This window comes from Equus asinus, chromosome 9 (genome assembly GCF_041296235.1).
Source record: "Equus asinus isolate D_3611 breed Donkey chromosome 9, EquAss-T2T_v2, whole genome shotgun sequence".
NCBI lineage: Eukaryota > Metazoa > Chordata > Mammalia > Perissodactyla > Equidae > Equus > Equus asinus.
In genome coordinates, this window is record NC_091798.1 from 4,768,744 (window position 1) to 4,787,113 (window position 18,370).

At 44.4% G+C, this 18,370-nt stretch overlaps 1 protein-coding gene across 6 annotated transcripts in view; it reads left to right on the plus strand.

Moving 5' to 3' along the window:
• The first annotated feature begins 43 nt into the window (after positions 1–43).
• The window catches only part of MAPK9 (mitogen-activated protein kinase 9), a 56,109-nt gene continuing 37,782 nt past the window's right edge, over positions 44–18,370 (plus strand). For 5 of the 6 annotated variants that reach the window (XM_044777516.2, XM_044777515.2, XM_070516903.1 and 2 more), the window contains exons 1-2: positions 44–194; positions 11,900–12,070. In XM_044777516.2, coding sequence (XP_044633451.1) covers positions 11,949–12,070 — 122 coding nt within the window. In that variant the 5' untranslated portion in view covers positions 44–194; positions 11,900–11,948. Of the gene's footprint in view, positions 195–4,114; positions 4,258–11,899; positions 12,071–18,370 lie in introns of those variants that run through there. The other variant, XM_070516902.1, reaches the window with a different exon arrangement.

An 18,370-nucleotide genomic window follows, 5' to 3' on the forward strand; every position in this document is an offset into this window, starting at 1 on the left:
CCGCGGCGGCGGCGGCGGCGGCGGCAGCGGCTGCGGCGGGAGGGGACCGGAAGGGTCGAAGCCCCGGCGCCCCTCACACCCACTGCGGCGGCGGGCGGGGCGGCCGAGGCCGGGGCAGCGGAGCCGCGAGGGCCAGCGCGCAGCGCCGCCAGTCCGCCCGCCGCCCTCTCCCCGGCGCGGCGGCGGGAGGCGAGGTGAGCCCGCGGGCGGGCGGCTAGGCCCGGCGGGGCTGCTCGCCGGGCCCGGGGAGGGGCGGGAGGCCGCGCGGGGGGCTCCTGGCCGGGCGCTCACGCGCAACCGCAGCCCCGCCGGGATGCGCGCGAGCCCGGCGGCCGGCTCCGCGACCTTGGCCCCGGGCCGCCGCCCGCGGACCCTCGGAGGGTGGGCGCGCCTGCCCCCGCGCGGGGCGTCGTCAGGCTCCGCGGAGGAGTGTCAGCGCCGGGCAGGGCCAGCGCGCACGGGGGAGCCGGCGTTGGCGACCCCGCCGCGCTCCGCCGGTGCCTGGTCGTTGCCGTAGGCGCCCACCTCCCCACCGCTCGCCCCCGCCAGAGCCCGCTCTCCTGTCCAGTCTCCCCACCCGCCTGGCCGGCACCCCGTTTACCTCAGGACCTTTGCACTGGCGGTTTCCAGGGCGGGGAGTTGCCTCCCAGGTCTTCGCACAGCTGGCTCCCTCTGGTCCCTTCTCTGGCCAGATGTCTCCTTTTCTGTGACCACCCTCTGTCCCCTTCGTCTTGGCATGCCCGTTGTTTCATTTCCTCCCTGGCGCTCCCTGCGGGGTGGCACTGTTGGGTCTGCTGCGGTTCGTTCCCGTCGCCGCGGAGGACGCCGCTGCGCCCCTGGCCTCCGCGCGGCGTGCGCCTGTGACTCGGGGCGCCCCGCGGGCTGGAGCGGCGGGCGCCTCGCTCGTGCGCGGACGCGTCCCCGCCGTGGCCCTTGCCCGTGGCCCCCGCTGCGGCGCCGCCCCCCGCGCGTGCGGAGCCGAACCCGGCCCGGCTGCGGGCCACCGCCGGACGCTGGGGGGCCCCGCGGGACGCGCGGGGGCGGAGGCGCGGGCGGGCGGGGGGCGCGGCCGCAGGGCCGCGGTGCAGCGCGGGGCGGGGGTGCACGGCCAGGCCTCGCCGCCGTGTGTTTGACTCAGGCTCCAGATTTGCGTCTCTACTCGATTCCTAAATATTGGCGGCCGCTGATTAAAATTTTTAACCTGCCGTGAGCCAAGCAAAGGACAGAGCTCGTTCGGTTTGGCTGCAGGGTGGCCCCTCCAGGCGGCTCCCCGGAGGGCAGCGCTGCGACGAGCGGGCCCGGCCGGGGGCTGGGCCGTCTGTCCCCTGCAGCCCGGCCGCGGCGGCTGGGAACGCGTTTCTGCAGGGCGCGGAGCGGGCGCCCACACTCGCAGCCGTTGGCTTTGGAGCCCGGGGCTGGGGGTGGATTTGAACCCGGGTCTCCCCAGATCGGCGTTCCTTCCTGGTCCCTCAGCTCTGAGTAGTCTCCTTTGCCTTTCTGTTTGTTCTGCAAGAACTACATCTGATCTAGATAATGCTTTCCTTCATTTAACCCTTTTTTCCCCTTAAAACGATACTGCAGGCTTAAAAATAACCCTATTTTGGTATAGTCTTCTTTGGAGAGCTTTGAGATTTTCCTGAGAATTTAATTTTCAGAATACCAGGACTTTAAATAATTGGTTGACAGATTAAAATGTGTTTATTTGCCCCCCCCCCCAATAAATGTTAGAGAGTGCACTTCACCTTGTCTATTTAAAATAAACTCTTCTTAATTTTCTGGGTAAAGAAAAGTGCCAGGTGAAGCAATTGATAGTGAGTAAAGCAGTTGTTTTTACGGTGCATAAGGTAAAACAGAAACCACATTTTTTTCTTGACACTGTTGATTCGGCAGTAGGGCAGCTATTTTTGGTCTAAGTATGTGGTTATACTTCACTGATGGTTAAGAAAGTGACATTTTTACATAATTTTCCTTAAGAATAATTAAATTTTTACTTGGCCTTTTGTGATTGTGTGAACTGGTTTCAACATTAGTCTTTATTTTAATTGTTTATGATGAGGACTTGTAAACAGATACAAAATGAAAAGAATAGTATCCAGCTTTAACAGTTATCAACTCCTGGCCCATCTTGTTTCATCCCCAATGTCATTCACTTACACCCTCAACCCCCCTATTATTTTCAGGCAAATCCTAAATATCATGTCATTTCATCCATGCATTTTTTAGTCTATGTCTCTACAAGCTAAGGACTTTTTTAAACTTAGAAAAGCAACAATTCCTTAATATAATCAAATAACCAGTCAATATTCAAATTTCCAGTTGTCCTATAAATTGTATAGTTTCTTCAATAGTTTTTTTGAATTGGAATCAGGATCCAGATAAAGTCTGTATGTTGTATTTGGTTGATAAGTCTCTTTCTTTCAACCTGTAGCTTCCTCTGTTTTTGTTTTCCTTGTAGGTTGTTTATTGAAGCAATTGGGTTGTTCTACAGCATTTCCGTAGTTGGAATTTTACTGATTGCATCTCTGCCGTGTCATTTACTGTGTTTCTCTGTATTTCCTGAAAATTCATGCTTGGCTCTGGACGAGGCTTGGTCGGATCAGGTGCCTTCCTGGGTGGGTAGGCGCTTCCACACAGGCCGGTGCCCCTGACTGGCTGGGCTGTGAGGCTAGCAGCTTTTGATACTCACTGCTTAGACCCATCGATTCATTAGGAGGCGCAGGATTTGGGAGGCAGGTTTGTGTATCTTTTGCCTAGCAGGAACTCATTTTTTAAAAAAGAACTGGGGGTCTTCTCAGATTTTGTATTGACCTTTGAATTGCCAGTTAAAATATTTTTAATTGGTACTTCAAATCCTCTTTGGAAAATGGGGTATATAAAAATAATGAGGACAGTAGTCATTGTTTTAACATAGGAATTCCTTACAGCTAAGAAAGTTTACTAAACGTTTGAAGGTGAAATTCAACAAATTTGATTTTATATAGTTCTCTTGGTTTTTTTGTTTGTTGTTTGTCTTTTTGGTCTTATAAAATATTCCAAACCATACCCCTCCCCTAGTTCATTTTATCTTAGTATCTCTCTTAAGTGAAGACTACGTACTCTAAAACAGTTCAGAAATGGTAAAAATGGATTTTAAGGATAGATGGGTTACAAATGAGATAGTTCTGTTTTTTTCCTTAAAAATGAGGCATTAATATTAACTTTCTTTATGTTAAATAAGTTCTTGCCTGTTCTGAAGTTGTAATTTGAAGTATTTTATAACTGAATTTTTTGGCTGTTAAAAGAATGAATAAACCACCTTTTAGTTTGTCCTTACATAGACCAGGGTGCGAAAAACTTGGGGATTTGTTTTGAAAAAAACTTTTTTATCTCCCTTTCCCTACAATGATGCTAAGAGAAAAAAACAATTGAGAAAGAATGATTACTTTTTTTTTTTTTTGAGGAAGATTAGCCCTGAGCTAACATCCACTACCAATCCTCCTCTTTTTGCTGAGGAAGACTGGCCCTGAGCTAACATCCGTGCCCCTTCCTCTACTTTATATGTGGGACACCTACCACAGCATGGCTTTTGCCAAGCGGTGCCATGTTCGCACCCAGGATCCGAACCGGCAAACTCCAGGCCACAGAGAAGCGGACCATGCGGACGTAACCGCTGTGCCACCGGGCCGGCCCCAGAATGATTACTTTTAAAGTAGCTCCTTTTCCTAAGAAAAAATATATACACACACATATGTACACACATATGTACATAGTTCTACAGAACTGTAGGTGATTTCTTTTGTCAGATTATTTCAATACTGTCCATCTAAGCTGCTGCTGCTACTTGTTTGACTTGAGCGTATCTAGGCAGGGGGGTGCAGCCCAGGAATACCCCAGCTCCGATTCTGGAATCATATCTGCTCTACCAGCTCATAACTCTCAGAAACACAGCTGCTATTATGTGTTGTGAAGCAGGTGTCTTCAACAAATTTCCTGATACATCACCTGCCTACCACACCCTGGAATGAAAAATAAATTCTGTGCATTGCCTCCTGCCTGTGCATTTTCACTGAGGTGCTCACCATTATTAGCCATGTCCTCAGCTCTTGCACTTACCAGATTTTGGTTCACATTTCAGAATGCAGGCGTTTGGGGCGCAGTAAGAATAATGGGTGTGGGACCAGCTGTCCTAATGTCAGCCAACACTGAGACTTTGCCCTGTCCTGGGCACTGTGCTAGCTGTCCTCTGAGGTTGATTTTGCACATATCGCTGTTTCACAGGTGAGTGTAATTGCTTGCCCGGGGTCACCCAGATAAGCGCCAGCTCCACTGCCCTCTGACTCTTAACCACTGTAGCACGCTGCCCCACCACATATATTCTCCCGCTTAGTTTTGCCTTAACAAACATTTAGCGGGCACCCACTGTGTAATTAGTAGGAGGCGGAGAGGTGGATCAAGCACATTTTCTGCCCCTGCAGATCTCCCGGGGTAGAAATAGAGATAGACTTGCAGTGTAGTAAAAAGTGAATATAGGTTGTGCTGCCAAAAAGGGGGGCCTGCCCAGCACAGTTTGAAGGGAAAGGCTGTGGAGGAAAACTTGCAGGAGAAGCAGGTGCTTGCACTAGATTTTGAAGGAGGGTGAAGGTTGGCCAGGAGAACAAAATGGGGAGGGAAGTCATTTCAGGCAGATGGAACAGCTCACGCAGAGACCTGAAGGTGTGCAGGAGCCAGTGCGTCTGCTGGTCCCAGGTGGTGTGATTATTGCCTGAGAGTGGGCCAGAGGGCCTGTGGTCTCCTCTGCTGTGCTGAGGATTAGAATTTTACTCTCGAGGCGGTCGGTCACTGTTGAAGGAATTTAAACAGGAAAGCAGTATGACCCCAGCATATTTTCAACAAATCTCTCTCTCTTTTTTGATTCCTTATTTTGAAATAATTATAGATTCATAAGAAGTTGCAAAAATAGTACAGAGAGGTCCCATGCACCCTTCACCGAGTTTTCCCCACTGGTGGTATATTTACATAACTATACTACAGTACCAAAACCAGGAAATTGGCATTGGTACAATGTTTGCACAGTTCTGTCATTTTATTGTATGTGGAGATTCCTGTCACCACCACCACCACAACCAAGATGCAGAACTATTTCATCATCCCATGATCCCCCTTGTACTAGCCCCTTATAGCCACACCACCCTCCGTGTCCCCTAATCCATAACCCTTGGCAACCACTGATCTATTCTACATCTCTGTAATCTTGCGATTTCAAGAATGTTGTATAAATGGAATTACACAGTATGGACCTTTTGAGATTGGCTTTTTCACTAATGCCCTTAGATCCACACAAGTTGTTATGTGTATCAGTAGTTCAGTCATTTCTCTTGCTGAAGGATGTTCCATGGTGTGGATGACAGCAGTTGGTTAATCCTCTGCTCATTGAAGGACGTCTGGATGGTCCCAGCTTTGAGCTGTTACAAGTAAAGCTGCTGTGAAGGTGCACGGGCAGCTTTCGGGTGGACAGATCTCTGTCTAAGGTGGCGTGTGTACAGTGGTTTGGAGGTAGCAGAAACGGAGGCTGCGAGGAGCACTTTGGCTATGGCCGTGCCCAGGGAGTGATGAGGAGGCCTTATCCAGAGCACTGGGAGTTGGGGCTGGAGACGGGGAGAAGGAACAGGCCCAAGTGCCTGTAGGAGCTGGTGGGGAGGCATCCTCGCTGGATCTTCAGGATTCAGCAGTGGGTGATGTGATGGTAAACACTAGTTACTCTGTATTGTAGTGTGTACTGCAGCTTAACTGATGCTCAGAAGGATGGCCCTGAGGGGCTGCAAGGTTCTTGATTATCAAGGAAAGATTAAGTTGTTGTGCTATTCTATTTTTAATTAGGATTCAAGTAGGAAAAAGAAAAATTTGATTAAAAATTGTGACCACAAGTATTGAAACAAAGAGGGTGATCATGAAAATGTGCTTTTTTTTTCCCTTGGTGAGGAAGATTGCCCCTGAGCTAACATCTATGCCAAACTTCTTCTATTTTGTATGAGAGGTGTTGCCACAGCATGGCTTGGTGAGTGGTGTGTAGGTCCGTACCTGGGATCTAACCCTGCAAACCCTGAGCCACCAAAGCAGAGCACGCAAACTTAACCACTATGACACTGGGCCAGCCCCGTGAAAATCTGCTTTTAATCACAGCAGTCAGTTAATTTAAATATTGTGTGTCCTGGGTATTCTGAAGCATTAGGATGATTAAAATTTTGAGTCTGTGGATGACTGAGTCATTTTAATCAGAAGAAGAAAAAGTGTTACGGTGTGGTGAAGTCAGCAGGATGAAATGTGGAGGACTGGGTTTTTCTGGCCTGGTCTTGACCAGCCCTTGGACACATCACTTTACTTTCTAAATAAAATTAAAGATAGTAGAGTGGTGTATTGGCAAGAGCATGAATATTATAGTTAAACACACCTAAATTCAAATCCAGGCCATGCCACTTTCCAGCTGGAATTTTGGGCAACTCCTGTGCTGCTCCACGCTGTTTGCTCATTTGCAGAGTGGAGATGGTCCCGAGCACCTCGCGGGCTGTTAGGAGAGCCTTTGTGACTGCACAGCTCTGAGCCTGACCCACTCTCCTGCCTCGAGTCCCCTCTGCCTCAAACCCGTCCTCCATACAGGTGTCGGAGTGACCATTCTGCAGCTTTTCATTTAAAATGTTTGTTTAATTAATTTTTAAAATGTGACATATGAACATAGTTTAAAAAAGAGACAGAACAGAAAGTGATAATGGGAAGAGTGAGTCTCGTTTCCCACTGTGTCTCTGCGCTTGTTGGCGTGGTGTGTGTGTTTTTTCCATAGATTGATGTTTACTCTGGGCGCTCTTCTTTAGCTTGCTTTGGTCCCTTTATATATCTGGGACCTCTTTCCATATCAGTACATCAAGTGCCTGCATTGTTTTTAATGGGGTTTTTTGTACTTCTGTGCCATAATTTATTGAGACAATCCACAGTGTATATTTTAGATTATTTCTAATATTTTTCCTGTTATAAGAAATGCTAGAAACATTTTTCACTAATCTTTGGATATTCATATATATGTATTTGTTAGATACAGTTAGAATTGTAGTTGTCAGATTAGGATTCATGTCCACTTAAAATTTTCATTAGATATTACCTATTTTACTTCTAAAAGATGTTTTACCAGTTTACAGATCTCGTCAGCATGTATGAAAGTCCGTGTTTCCCCACATCTGGGCTGCAGTGCCAAGCTTGTGCTCAGGTCTTACCTCCTCCAGGAAGCCTGCCTTTACATTCATCTCCCACTCACACACTCCTCTCCTCGTTCACTTGCTCCTCCCCCTGGATGCCGCTCTGCTGGGCTCATGCCTTGCGGCCTGTGCACACTCCTGGATGTTTCCTGTGTGGTGTAGTGATTATGCTGTTGGCAGCTGGAGGGAAGGGACTGTCTGGTTAGCACGCTCCCACAGCGCCTGCCTTGCACTTGGCACACAGGAGGCCCTCAGGAAATGTTTGTTGGGCGAACTCAGTGAATGGTAGCTGATGTCTCCGGACTCGGACTGTGTGCTGCTCTCCACTGTTCTTTCCCACTTTAAAATTTGATAGCTACGTAAAGCTGTAGTAGATTTTTTTGATTTAGAAAAATTAATGAGATTTAATATTTATAGTACGTGAATTGCTTATATTTAGAAGAATACTAGAGTTAGAGAAATTTTTTAAAAAAGCATTTCTTATTCTCAGTTGTAAACAGGTAGGAATGTTCCTCCTGCACGATATTTATTTATAGAGTGGGTAGATTTTACTCCAGTATCCTGGAGGGGATTCTGCAAGAGTCCCCAGTCTTGGTGAAGTAGAGATTTTAGATTAGAGATTTCATTCAACAAGCGTTCTTGAAACAGCATAGGAAGGGGGAATGGCATGGTCGTGAGCCGGATGCCTCTAGTGAGGCCTTGCCGATTCCTTCCCTCGAGGCGTCCACTCGCCATAGTCAGGTATGAGGAGCCCAAGGAGCAAAGTGTGTCCCCCTAGGGGCTTTTTCACTGCATCCTTGGTGGGCACTAGACATTTCCTTAAGTTATCTAACAGTGCTGTGTGAGAGGGAAGACAGGCCTGCCCCGCTTTTGAGGAGCTCCCAGCCTGGGGGAGGGAGGCAGAGACAGACCTGCAGAAGCCGAGTGACAGTGCAGTGCCCACTGGGCTGCACAGCGCAGCGGCAGCGTGGGCGGGCACCGGGTCCCACTGCTGGGAGCCGAGGTGAGAAACCAGCACCCGCGGGTGAGGGGAGTGGAGGCAGCAACTGTACTTCATGTCCTGGTATTGTGGTCACATGAAGAATGCTTATACTTCCCCCTTTGTGAACTGTTTTCTGAAATCCAGTTGAGGACCATTTTGTTGAAATATGATCTCAACAGAATTGATTTCATTAATGGCTAAATTACATACATTCTTGGGTTGCCTTGAGCTTCTTTCTCTTACTCTCATCAAGCCTGAGCTTGACAGAGAAGGTAGCTTTGACAGGTTCTCTCTTAGGTGTTTGTTTTTCTGCCTAATAAGGGAAACTTATTTTAATTTTTAGATTATTTTAAATCTTGCAATGAAATTATGTCAATAATTCTTGAACCTATTGATGTAATGTCTTCCCAGAATTCACTAAAGCTAACTTAATATTGTACCCGTACAGCATAGGTTACTGCAGCTGCAGCAGAGTTTCAGGGTTGCTCAGCGAGGTTGAGATTAATTTGTATTGGTCCCATGTGTGCAGGTGATCCAGAATGGGGGGCAGCTCTGAGCCCCGGGTCGTTCAGGAATCTGGCTGGTGGGCAGCTCTGTTTTCTTCAGCATGTGACTTCCAGCTCCAAGTCTACGACGGCTGATCCCCAGCCAGCAGTAAGGGAGAAAGATAGATGGAATGGACGGCAAGCAGCTTTCTGTAAAAAAAAAAAAAAAAATCTGGAAGTAGCATATATCGCTTTTTTTCCAAATCTCATTAGCCAAAAGTTGATCATCTGGACACACCTGGTTGCCAGGAAAGCGGCCAGATGCTGTCTCTAGTTTGGCAGCCATTTGTCTGCTGGAATGAGGCGGCTTCTGCTTCTAAAGCGAACAAGGGCAGAGTGGACCCTGGAGCACATCCGTCAGCAGCCTGTGCCTTCATGCGGCTCGCCCCTTCCCTGTCCAAAGCTGAACTTGCCCGCTGTGTGTGTATCTTCTGCTCACCCCCAGCTGCTTCACCCTCATTTCTCCTGTCTCCTCTGGGTCAGCAAGTCATGTACGTTCTTCCTCCAAGCCCTGCATTTCCCCACCTGCCATTATCCTACTGTTTTTGCCAGGTCTCCCTGTCTTCAGTCCTGCCTGCTTGAATCCATCCCTTTCTCAGCTTCCCAAATGACCTCTCTGAAGAGCATGTCTGAGCACGTGCCTCTGGTGCTTTGATGGCTCCACAGCCCTCAGGGCCCAGGTCCAGATGGCTCCAAGCAGCTTCCAGGGCCTGTGGTGATCTGGCCTCCTTTTCTCCCTCCAGCTTCTCTTCCCCACTAGCCAGCAAAACTAAATCTCAAATGACTTGTCATGCTCAGAAGGTACCTCTAGCTCTCTGTGCATGCTCCTCCTCTTCCCCACACCTTCTCCATCCTTCTGGGTTTAGGGCTCTTCTTGCATCCGGTCTCTTCCTGAGTGTGCCCGCCGTGTGCGCTCTCTGTAAGCTCTCCGAGGACGTGCACTTGACTGTCCTGGCACAGGACCTGGTCCACAGTGGTGCCCAGGAAATGCTTTATCAATGACCAGCCCTGCTGGTACATTACAATATGGCAAAGAACAGCAGGTTGTAGTGGCTACGTGCCTTTTCACCAAGTCTGTCTCTGATCCTCAGTGCTTGCACCCCACTGGCCAAGCTGAGCAACTCACTTAGTCTGAGCAGTCAGTTTAAGCTCTGTGCCTCTACTGTCTGTCTCTCGCAAAACAGCCCAGGGCAGATGCCACCTTCATGAAAGGCTCCTTGTCTTCTGCACTCCTGCCCATGGCTAGGAACTCTTTCGCTTTTTGCCTTTGTTATTTTTTGCATATGGCCCTTACCTCGTTGTAACTTGTATTACAATACGGATAACGGACTCATTCCTCACACTTCTCCCTCAAATAGTGAATTGTATGCTGTTTCAAGACTGGTTGCCAGCTGATAGTGCTGTGTCTCCTACATTACATATCACTTTCTTGTACAAAGAACCCTGTAAATGTTGAGCTGAATTGTCTCAGGCTCTTAAAAACTATAAATAAATTAACCTTTAGAAAAGGATATCCTTCAGATGTCAGTAAAATGGAACAGCATTATAAGGAATCGTTAGATGCTGTATTATGGGTCAGATCAGCAAAGGTTTATTGAACGCTCATGCTGTCCCAGGGCCCAGGTGGTCCCTGTCCTCCTGTCTCAGGAGTGTGGGATGCCAGGGTGAGAAGATAGACCTGCCCCTGCCCTCCTGGACCTTGGGGTCCCCTCCTCACAGCAGCGTGGCTTGGCCAGCTCACTAAGCCTTGGGTCGCTCCCCTGTAACGTGTGTCTGACAGCCCTGCTGTGCAAGTTGTCATGAGCAGTGTGTTGGTTTATCTAGTGCAGGCCTGGCCTCCTGGAGGCACCCCCGGCAGGTGTGCGAGGGCTCTCAGTCGCAGTGGCTGGTGGTACTAAGAGCTGTGCTCCAGCCACTGACTGCCCTGAGAACAGCAAAAAAGCATGAAGCAATAGTCAGTTGAAGAAACTATTCGTTTTATTTAAATTCTTTGTTTAGGTTTGTTACTTATCAATTTATTTTCATGTTTAATGGAAATCCTAGACATCATGTGTTGAAATACAAATCATCACTCCAAAACACTCATGAGTAGACATTAAATATTAGATGGTAGAACACACAGGCAGGAATTTGCTGGAGCTATAGAATAAAATTTAAATGCTGTGTTTTTAAACAGTGTAGAATGTTTATCTAATATGATTTTATTGTTCACTTTAATTTTTAATAAAAGACCGAAATAAATGGCTTGCTGACCTTTTAATAAACATTGTCAGACAAGAGCCAAGGAACCAAGTAAATGTTGCTGCCTGCTGATTTCTGTTTGCTTGTTTGCCGTATAAAATCATGCAGGCTCCTGCAGAGTGGGCATCTCAGCCTCCCGTCTAAACCATAGGACAGCCACTCTCGGGCTGCCAGTTTATACTTAGACCTCGTGAATAACATAGCATCCGTGCTGTTGATTGCGGGTCATGACAGAGTTCTCTGTCTACCGTGTCTGGAGTGAAGCCCATTAGAGACATAGGGTGTGGGGACCACAGGTCGCCTCCAAGACCACCTCACAAGGCAGAAGCGTACCAGTGGGCCTGCATAGGACACACCTGTGGCACCAGCCTCCCAGCAGCCCACTGTTCTTCAGCTTTCCCCTTTTACATCTCTTTGGCATAGGACTTGCTTTTTGCTTCATCACTTTAACTTGAATTTATGGACTTAGCAGAAGACGGGTCCATTTGTTTTCCTGCGGGAATTATAGACATGATCATTCTGAAACAGCACCTCCCTCTCTGGTTGAGGTAATTTAGCGTAAGCTGGTCCCACAGGAAGCAAGCTGATGAGAATCAGAGAGTGACGTGGTCTTGTCATGGCTAGTAAAAATGTACAAATTCTTTTCTCCGAAGTTTGTTATTTTCTAAACCAATTCCTTAAAGTTTGGTCATACAGGGCCTCAGATTTCCTTCCTTTCATAATGGTCTTATACCCCTGAAATGTGTTTCCATTTTTTGCATGTTGCTTAACTTCAGAACTTGGTCAGACTGAGTTTATCAACTTACAGCCGCATCATCTTCTCTGCCAATAAATTTGAAACACTGTTAAGTGAGCTATGCATGTATAATTTCAGTAAGAGTGCATATTCATTCTGTTTTTCTTTTAAGGAATCTGACGACTCTCCCAGCTCTTTGGAGTATTATATAACACTACATCATGAGTGACAGTAAATGTGATAGTCAGTTTTACAGTGTGCAAGTGGCAGACTCAACTTTCACTGTCCTGAAACGTTACCAACAGTTGAAACCTATTGGCTCTGGAGCCCAAGGAATTGTGTGGTAAGTATGGTCTCTTTCAATAGCGTGGACTGAGTTGTTTTTGTAATAAAAACGAAATAAAACCAAATCGTCAGAATTTAGAAAGACTGATGATAAAAATATTCTTTTCTTAGCTATACATTTATGAGCTAAATTGAATCAACCTCTTGCTCTAGTTATATTTAGTCAGATTGTAGGCTACAAAACCAAATTCTTAGAATGCTGCATAAATTTAAATAGGTAGCAATTTTTCTTTTTTTTTCTTTTTTTTTCTTTTCCATTCCCCCTGTCATTATGATATTAGAATAATAGGTATGACAGTGAGTTGTAACAGAAATCTGGAGTTTTATTCATTTCTTCATCCTGGCCACCTTTCCCCCTCCCCCTTTTATTCCCAATCACTCCTATTCATTTCTAGGCGCCGTCATTGCAGTGCCTTGCCCTTCATTGGCAGGATGAGGCCAGTCAGTGTCATTATCACCTCATGGATTAACCAGGAAGGGATGCTGTGTGAGGGGTTGGGCTGGCCGTCTCTTCCTTGGTGTCTCACTTCAACTATGTGTCCAGCCCAGGACGTCAGAACCGTTGGTCTGACCCTGAACCTTAGTCTCTTGCATGGTAAGACAGTCAGCTGCCGCGACATCACTGGCCAGCTAAAGGTAAAGTTTTTCACATGTTTTCTAGACTACAGTTATCAGCACTTCCAGAACTTTTTATCCCTTGTTTTTCTTGGCAAAATTTTTTTTCTTTTTTTGGTCAATAAAAACAAGATTATCTTTGCGTCTAAAAGAACTGTGATGAAGCTAAGCATCCAATGTTTACAGCCTATAAGCAGAGGGGATTCAAGATAAAGGAGAACTCTGGATGTTCTGGTAGGGGAGCTTATGTTTTCATTAGAGATGTTGAGTATGGAGAATCCTCACCAGTTACAAACGTAAGTGATCCTCTCTTGTAGAGACACGTGATCAGGGAAGTCAGTTGTTTGCATTGGCTTAGGTGGTTGGAGGCACTGGGAGCTCAGAGGAGATGGCAGTACAGATCTTCCCAGAAAAACTAATGAGGGAGAAGGGGCTGTTTGGAAGAAATGCCCAGCTTGTGTCTAAAGTAGTGGTGTTCTTTCTCTCCAAACAATACCATGCTCTGTTGGTACTTAAATCCACTGTGCCACGAGAAGCTTTAAAGTCAGTAGATAGTTCAAATTAGGAAACTTGGATGTTAATAAAAAGTTCTAGACGATAAAACATTCTTTTGATTTATAATCCATCTCTTTTTTGGAATCAGATGGTAATTTGACACAGGTAATTCGGCAAGACTGATATCAGAGACATTTAATGTAATAACCACATTAAGAGGCTGAGTAAAAGTTCCTTACTAATTGTAAAATGTGAGGCTTTGTAAAGGGTAGGCAGTTAAAAAGAATGACTTCATCACAACATGGTAAATAACAGTGAAATCACATCATGCTTCATAAAATCCTATTTTGTAGAGATTGATTTTAATTTCCGGTTTGCATGTGCTACTTCTCAGCTTTATTTTTTAAAGAAACGTTTAATAGTGAAATTATTCATTATGGATATGTATTTTTCATTTAAAAATTCTAGTTTTGAAATGAAAGTTCCTAATACACCATTATAAGCTAAACTACCTCTGGTAAAAGTATTGGTAAAATTATAGACTAGAACGTTCTGTATTTTTAAAAAATTTTAAAAACTGTGAGTCCAGAAATAAACCCATTCATCTACAGTCAGTTGATTTTTGAAAAAAGTGGCAAGATCATTCAATGGGGAAAGAATATTCTTCAACAAATGGTGCTGGAACAACTGCATATCCACATGCAAAAGAAAAGTTGGACGCCCAGCTCTCATCATATAAAAAATTAATTCAAAATGGATCAGTGACCTAAATATAAGAGCTAAAACCATAAAACTCTAGAAGAAAACAGGGGGAAAGCTTCATGACTTTGGATTTCTAGAAATGATACTAAAAGCATGAGCAGCATAAGAAAAAATTGGGCTTCATCAAAATTAAAAACGTTTTTGCATCAAAGGACAATATCAAGAGATTGATAAAACAACCCCAAAAAATGGGAGAATATTTGCAAATCATATATCTGATAAGAGTCTTGTATCCAGAATGTATAAAGAACTCTTACAATTCAACATCAAAAAGACAACCCAGTTTTAAAAAACAATGAACTTGAAAAGACATTTCTCCAGAGATCTACAAGTGGCCAGTAAGCACATGAAAAGTTGCGCATTGTCACTCATTTGGGAAATGCCTATCAAAACCACACCCACTAGAATGACCATAATCAACAAAACAGAAGATAAGAAATGTTGGGGAATATGTGGAGAAATTAGAACCCCTCATACATTGCTGGTGAGATTGGAAAATGGTGAAGCCTGTTTGGAAGACAGTTTAATGGTTCCTAAACAAGTGAAACATAGAATTACTATATGAACCAGTAAATACTCCTAGTTATATACCCAAAAGAATTAAAAATACATGTTCATACAAAGACTTGTACACAAATGTTCATAGCAGTGCTGTTTCCAAAGGCCAGAAGGTGGAAACAGCCCAAATGTCTATCAGTGGGTAAATGGATACATAAATCGTGTTATACACGTACATGAAATATTATTCATAAAAAGGAATGAAGCACTGATACATGCTACAACGTGGATGATCCTAAAAAACACTATGCTAAGTGAAAGAAGCCAGACACAAAAAGTAGTATATTACAGTCATGCGTCACTTAATGACAGCGTTCTGAGAAATGCGTCGTTACACGATTTCATCCTTGTGTGAACATCACGGAATGTGCTTACACAAACCTAGATGGTACAGTCTACTACACACCTGGGCTATATGGTACTAATCTTACAGGACCGCTGTCATGTATGAGGTCTGTCATTGATCAAAATGTCGTTATGCTGCACATGACTGTATATGAGTCCATTTATGTGAAATATTCAAAGTAGGTAAATCCATAGAGAAAGATGGAGGATTGGTGGTTAATGGGCAAGGAGGAGGGGGAAATGGGGAGCAACTGCTTAATGGATATGGGGTTTCCTTTTGGGGTGATGAAAATCTTTTGGAATTACATAGAGGTAGTGATTACACAGCATCGTGAATGTACTAAATACCACTGAATTGTTTACTTTAAAATGGTTACCTTTATAATTCTGTGCATCTCACCTTAATAAAAAATTTTTTTTAAAAAGTAAACTGGAAGATGCCTTAAACTAAAGGTATTTGTCATTTTAATAGATATTTAACTCCTAATACCATAGTATTGTTTATAATAATATTTTCATGTTATATTATGTGTAAAATATGTTGCAATTTTCTTATAGTAGCTTAAATTATATATTGACAGTATCTTAGTAATTTCACTTAACTCTATTTTCATCATTTAAGTGAATTTATGACAATTTATTAATATTTGTAGAAGCAGCTTTCATCTCACAGACAGGAAGATAGGAAGAAAAAAGTATGTAGAGGCTAAAATTTTAACACCATCCTGAATCTTGTCTCTCGCACGTCCCCATTTCCATAGCTTGAGTTTTGATTCTAAGGAAAGATCAAAAACTGTGTTTTGCTCAAGGAGGTGAAGGACTTACACACTGAAAACTATAAGACATTATTGAAAGAAATAGATGATGACATAAAAAGATGGAAAGAGATTCCATGCACATGGATTGGAAGAATAAACAGTTAAAATGTCCATATTACCCAAAGCAATCTACAGGTTCAGTGCAGTGCTAATCAGAATCTTTCTTTACGGAAATAGAGTAAAGAATCCTAAAATTCATATGGGGCAACCAAAGACCCCAAGTTGCTAAAGCAGTCCTGAGAAAAAAAGAACAAAGCTGGAGGCATCACAATCCCTGACTTCAAAATGTACTACAAAGCTGTAGTGATCAAAACGGCATGGTACTGTTACAAAAACAGACACACGGATCAATGGAGCAGAACTGAAAGCCCAGAAATAAAACTCCGCATCTACAGACAGCTAATCTTTGATAAAGGTGCCTAGAACATACAATGAAGAAAAGACAGTCTCTTCAATAAATGGTGTTGGGAAGTCTGGACAACTACTTGCAGAAGAATGAAAGTAAACCATTATCTCGCGCCATACACAAAAATAAACTAAAAATGGATCAAAGACGTGAAGATAAGTCCTGAAACCATAAAACTCCTAGAAGATAATATAGGTAGTACACTCTTTGACATCAAACTTAAAAGGATCTTTTCGAATACCATGTCTTCTCAGACAAGGGAAACAAAAGAAAAACTAAACAAGTGGGGATTCATCAGACTAAAGAGCTTCTGCAAGGCAAAAGAAACTAGAATCAAAACAGAGACAACCCACCAATTGGGAGACAATATATATGTGACAAGGGGTTAATCTCTGTAATATATAAGGAACTCACACAACTGAACAACAACAAAACAAACAGCCTGATCAAAAGATTGGCAGAGGATATGAACAGACATTTTTCCAAAGATAGACAGATGGCCAATAAACTCATGAAAAGATGTTCAACATCACTAATCATCATGGAAACGCAAATCAAAACTACACTAAGTTGCCAGCTTGCGCCTGTTAAAGTGGCTATAATCACTAAGACTAAAAACAAATGTTGGAGAGGGTGTGGAGAGAAGGGAACCCTTACACACTGCTGGTGGGAATGCAAACTGGTGCAGCCATTATGGAAAACCGTATGGAGATTCCTCAAAAAACTAAAAGCAGAACTACTATACGACCCAGATATCCCACTACTGAGTGTCTACCCAAACAATTTGAAATCAACAATCCAAAGTAACATATGCACCCCTATGTTCATTGCAGCACTATTCACAATAGCCAAGACATGGAAACAATCCAAGTGCCCATCAACTGATAATTGGATAAAGAAGAAGTGGTATATACATACAATGGAACACTACTCAGCCATAAAAAAAAAAAATCATCCCATTTGCAACAACATGGAAGGACCTGGAGGGAATTATGCTAAAGAAAATAAGCCATACTGAGAAAGACAAACACCAGATGATTTCACTTATATGTGGAATATAAACAAGCACATGGACAAAGAAAACAGTTCAGTGGTCACCAGGGGAAGAGGGGAGGAGGGTGGGCACAGGGGGTGAACGGGAACACTTGTGTGGTAACAGGCAAGAAATAAGGTACAACTGAAATTTCACGACGATGTAAACTATTATGAAAATAAAAAACACAAAAAACTGGGTTTTGCTCTTTTCTGCTCAAGAAAGAAGTCATTACTTTGAACTGATTAAGGCAGCTCATTAATGAGCCTGTGCATAGCTAAGTTTATTTCGTGATCTTTGATGTCATTATTCACTGAACTTCGTAACCCAAGCCAATTATTCATTATCAAATAAAAACATTTTTGTTGGGTTAACTATATTGAATGCATGAAAAAATGGTTAATTAACTTGATTCAGATTATTGACATTTTCTTTTAGAAATTAGACTTCTGGGATATTTCATCTTTTGGCCGTTAGAAGAGGTGCCATCTTAGGAGTTGGACCTAGGCAGTTGGAGAGCAGGTTTCCGTTATTAAATTATTGCTACTTCCCCTCAGAGCCTGTGGTGGCTTCCTGTCAGCCAGGGAGATAGGTGACTGCTCCTTGCCTGCCTTCTGGGCTTGAGGCTCCGTGGGCCATTGAGTTGCAGCACTGGTGGTCCTGGGAGTGGTAGTCCCCAGGTTGACAGGAGAGAACCTTCACCCATGATACTTCCTCTGCATGTCCTTTGAGGATTTTTTCCTGACTCTATTTTGTACAGCTTCTTGGGTATTGACGTTATGCTTTAAGGTCCTCAAAATAATAGTGTTCTGTACATGGTGCAAAGAGAGGGTCTTTTACCTTGTCCCACTGTTTGGATAGAGCAAGAAACTGAATGGCATCAGTCAGACTCCTTTCTTACCCATCAGTGATAGAAGGGCCCAGGCATCCCCACCATCAAGCCCGGACTTCCACATAACCTGTTTTCTCCAGTGGTTTCTTCCCTGCAAACATTGCAGGTTCTTTCCCATGCCCATCACTTTTGTCCCCACTGCATCTCCTGGTTGGATTCTCCTCTGAAACCCCACGGTCTGTCCAGACCCTACCCCAGTCTTTCAAAACTTTCTTGTCTATGAAACCTCCCCAGATAATTGCCGCTCACACTTGGAATGGAACCTCCTCTCTGATTGAACCAAATGCTGCATGGACATATGCACACACATACTCCAGGACTGTAAAATAAGAAGTTTGTGTTTTAAACCAGTAAATTTGTGGTAATTTGTTATA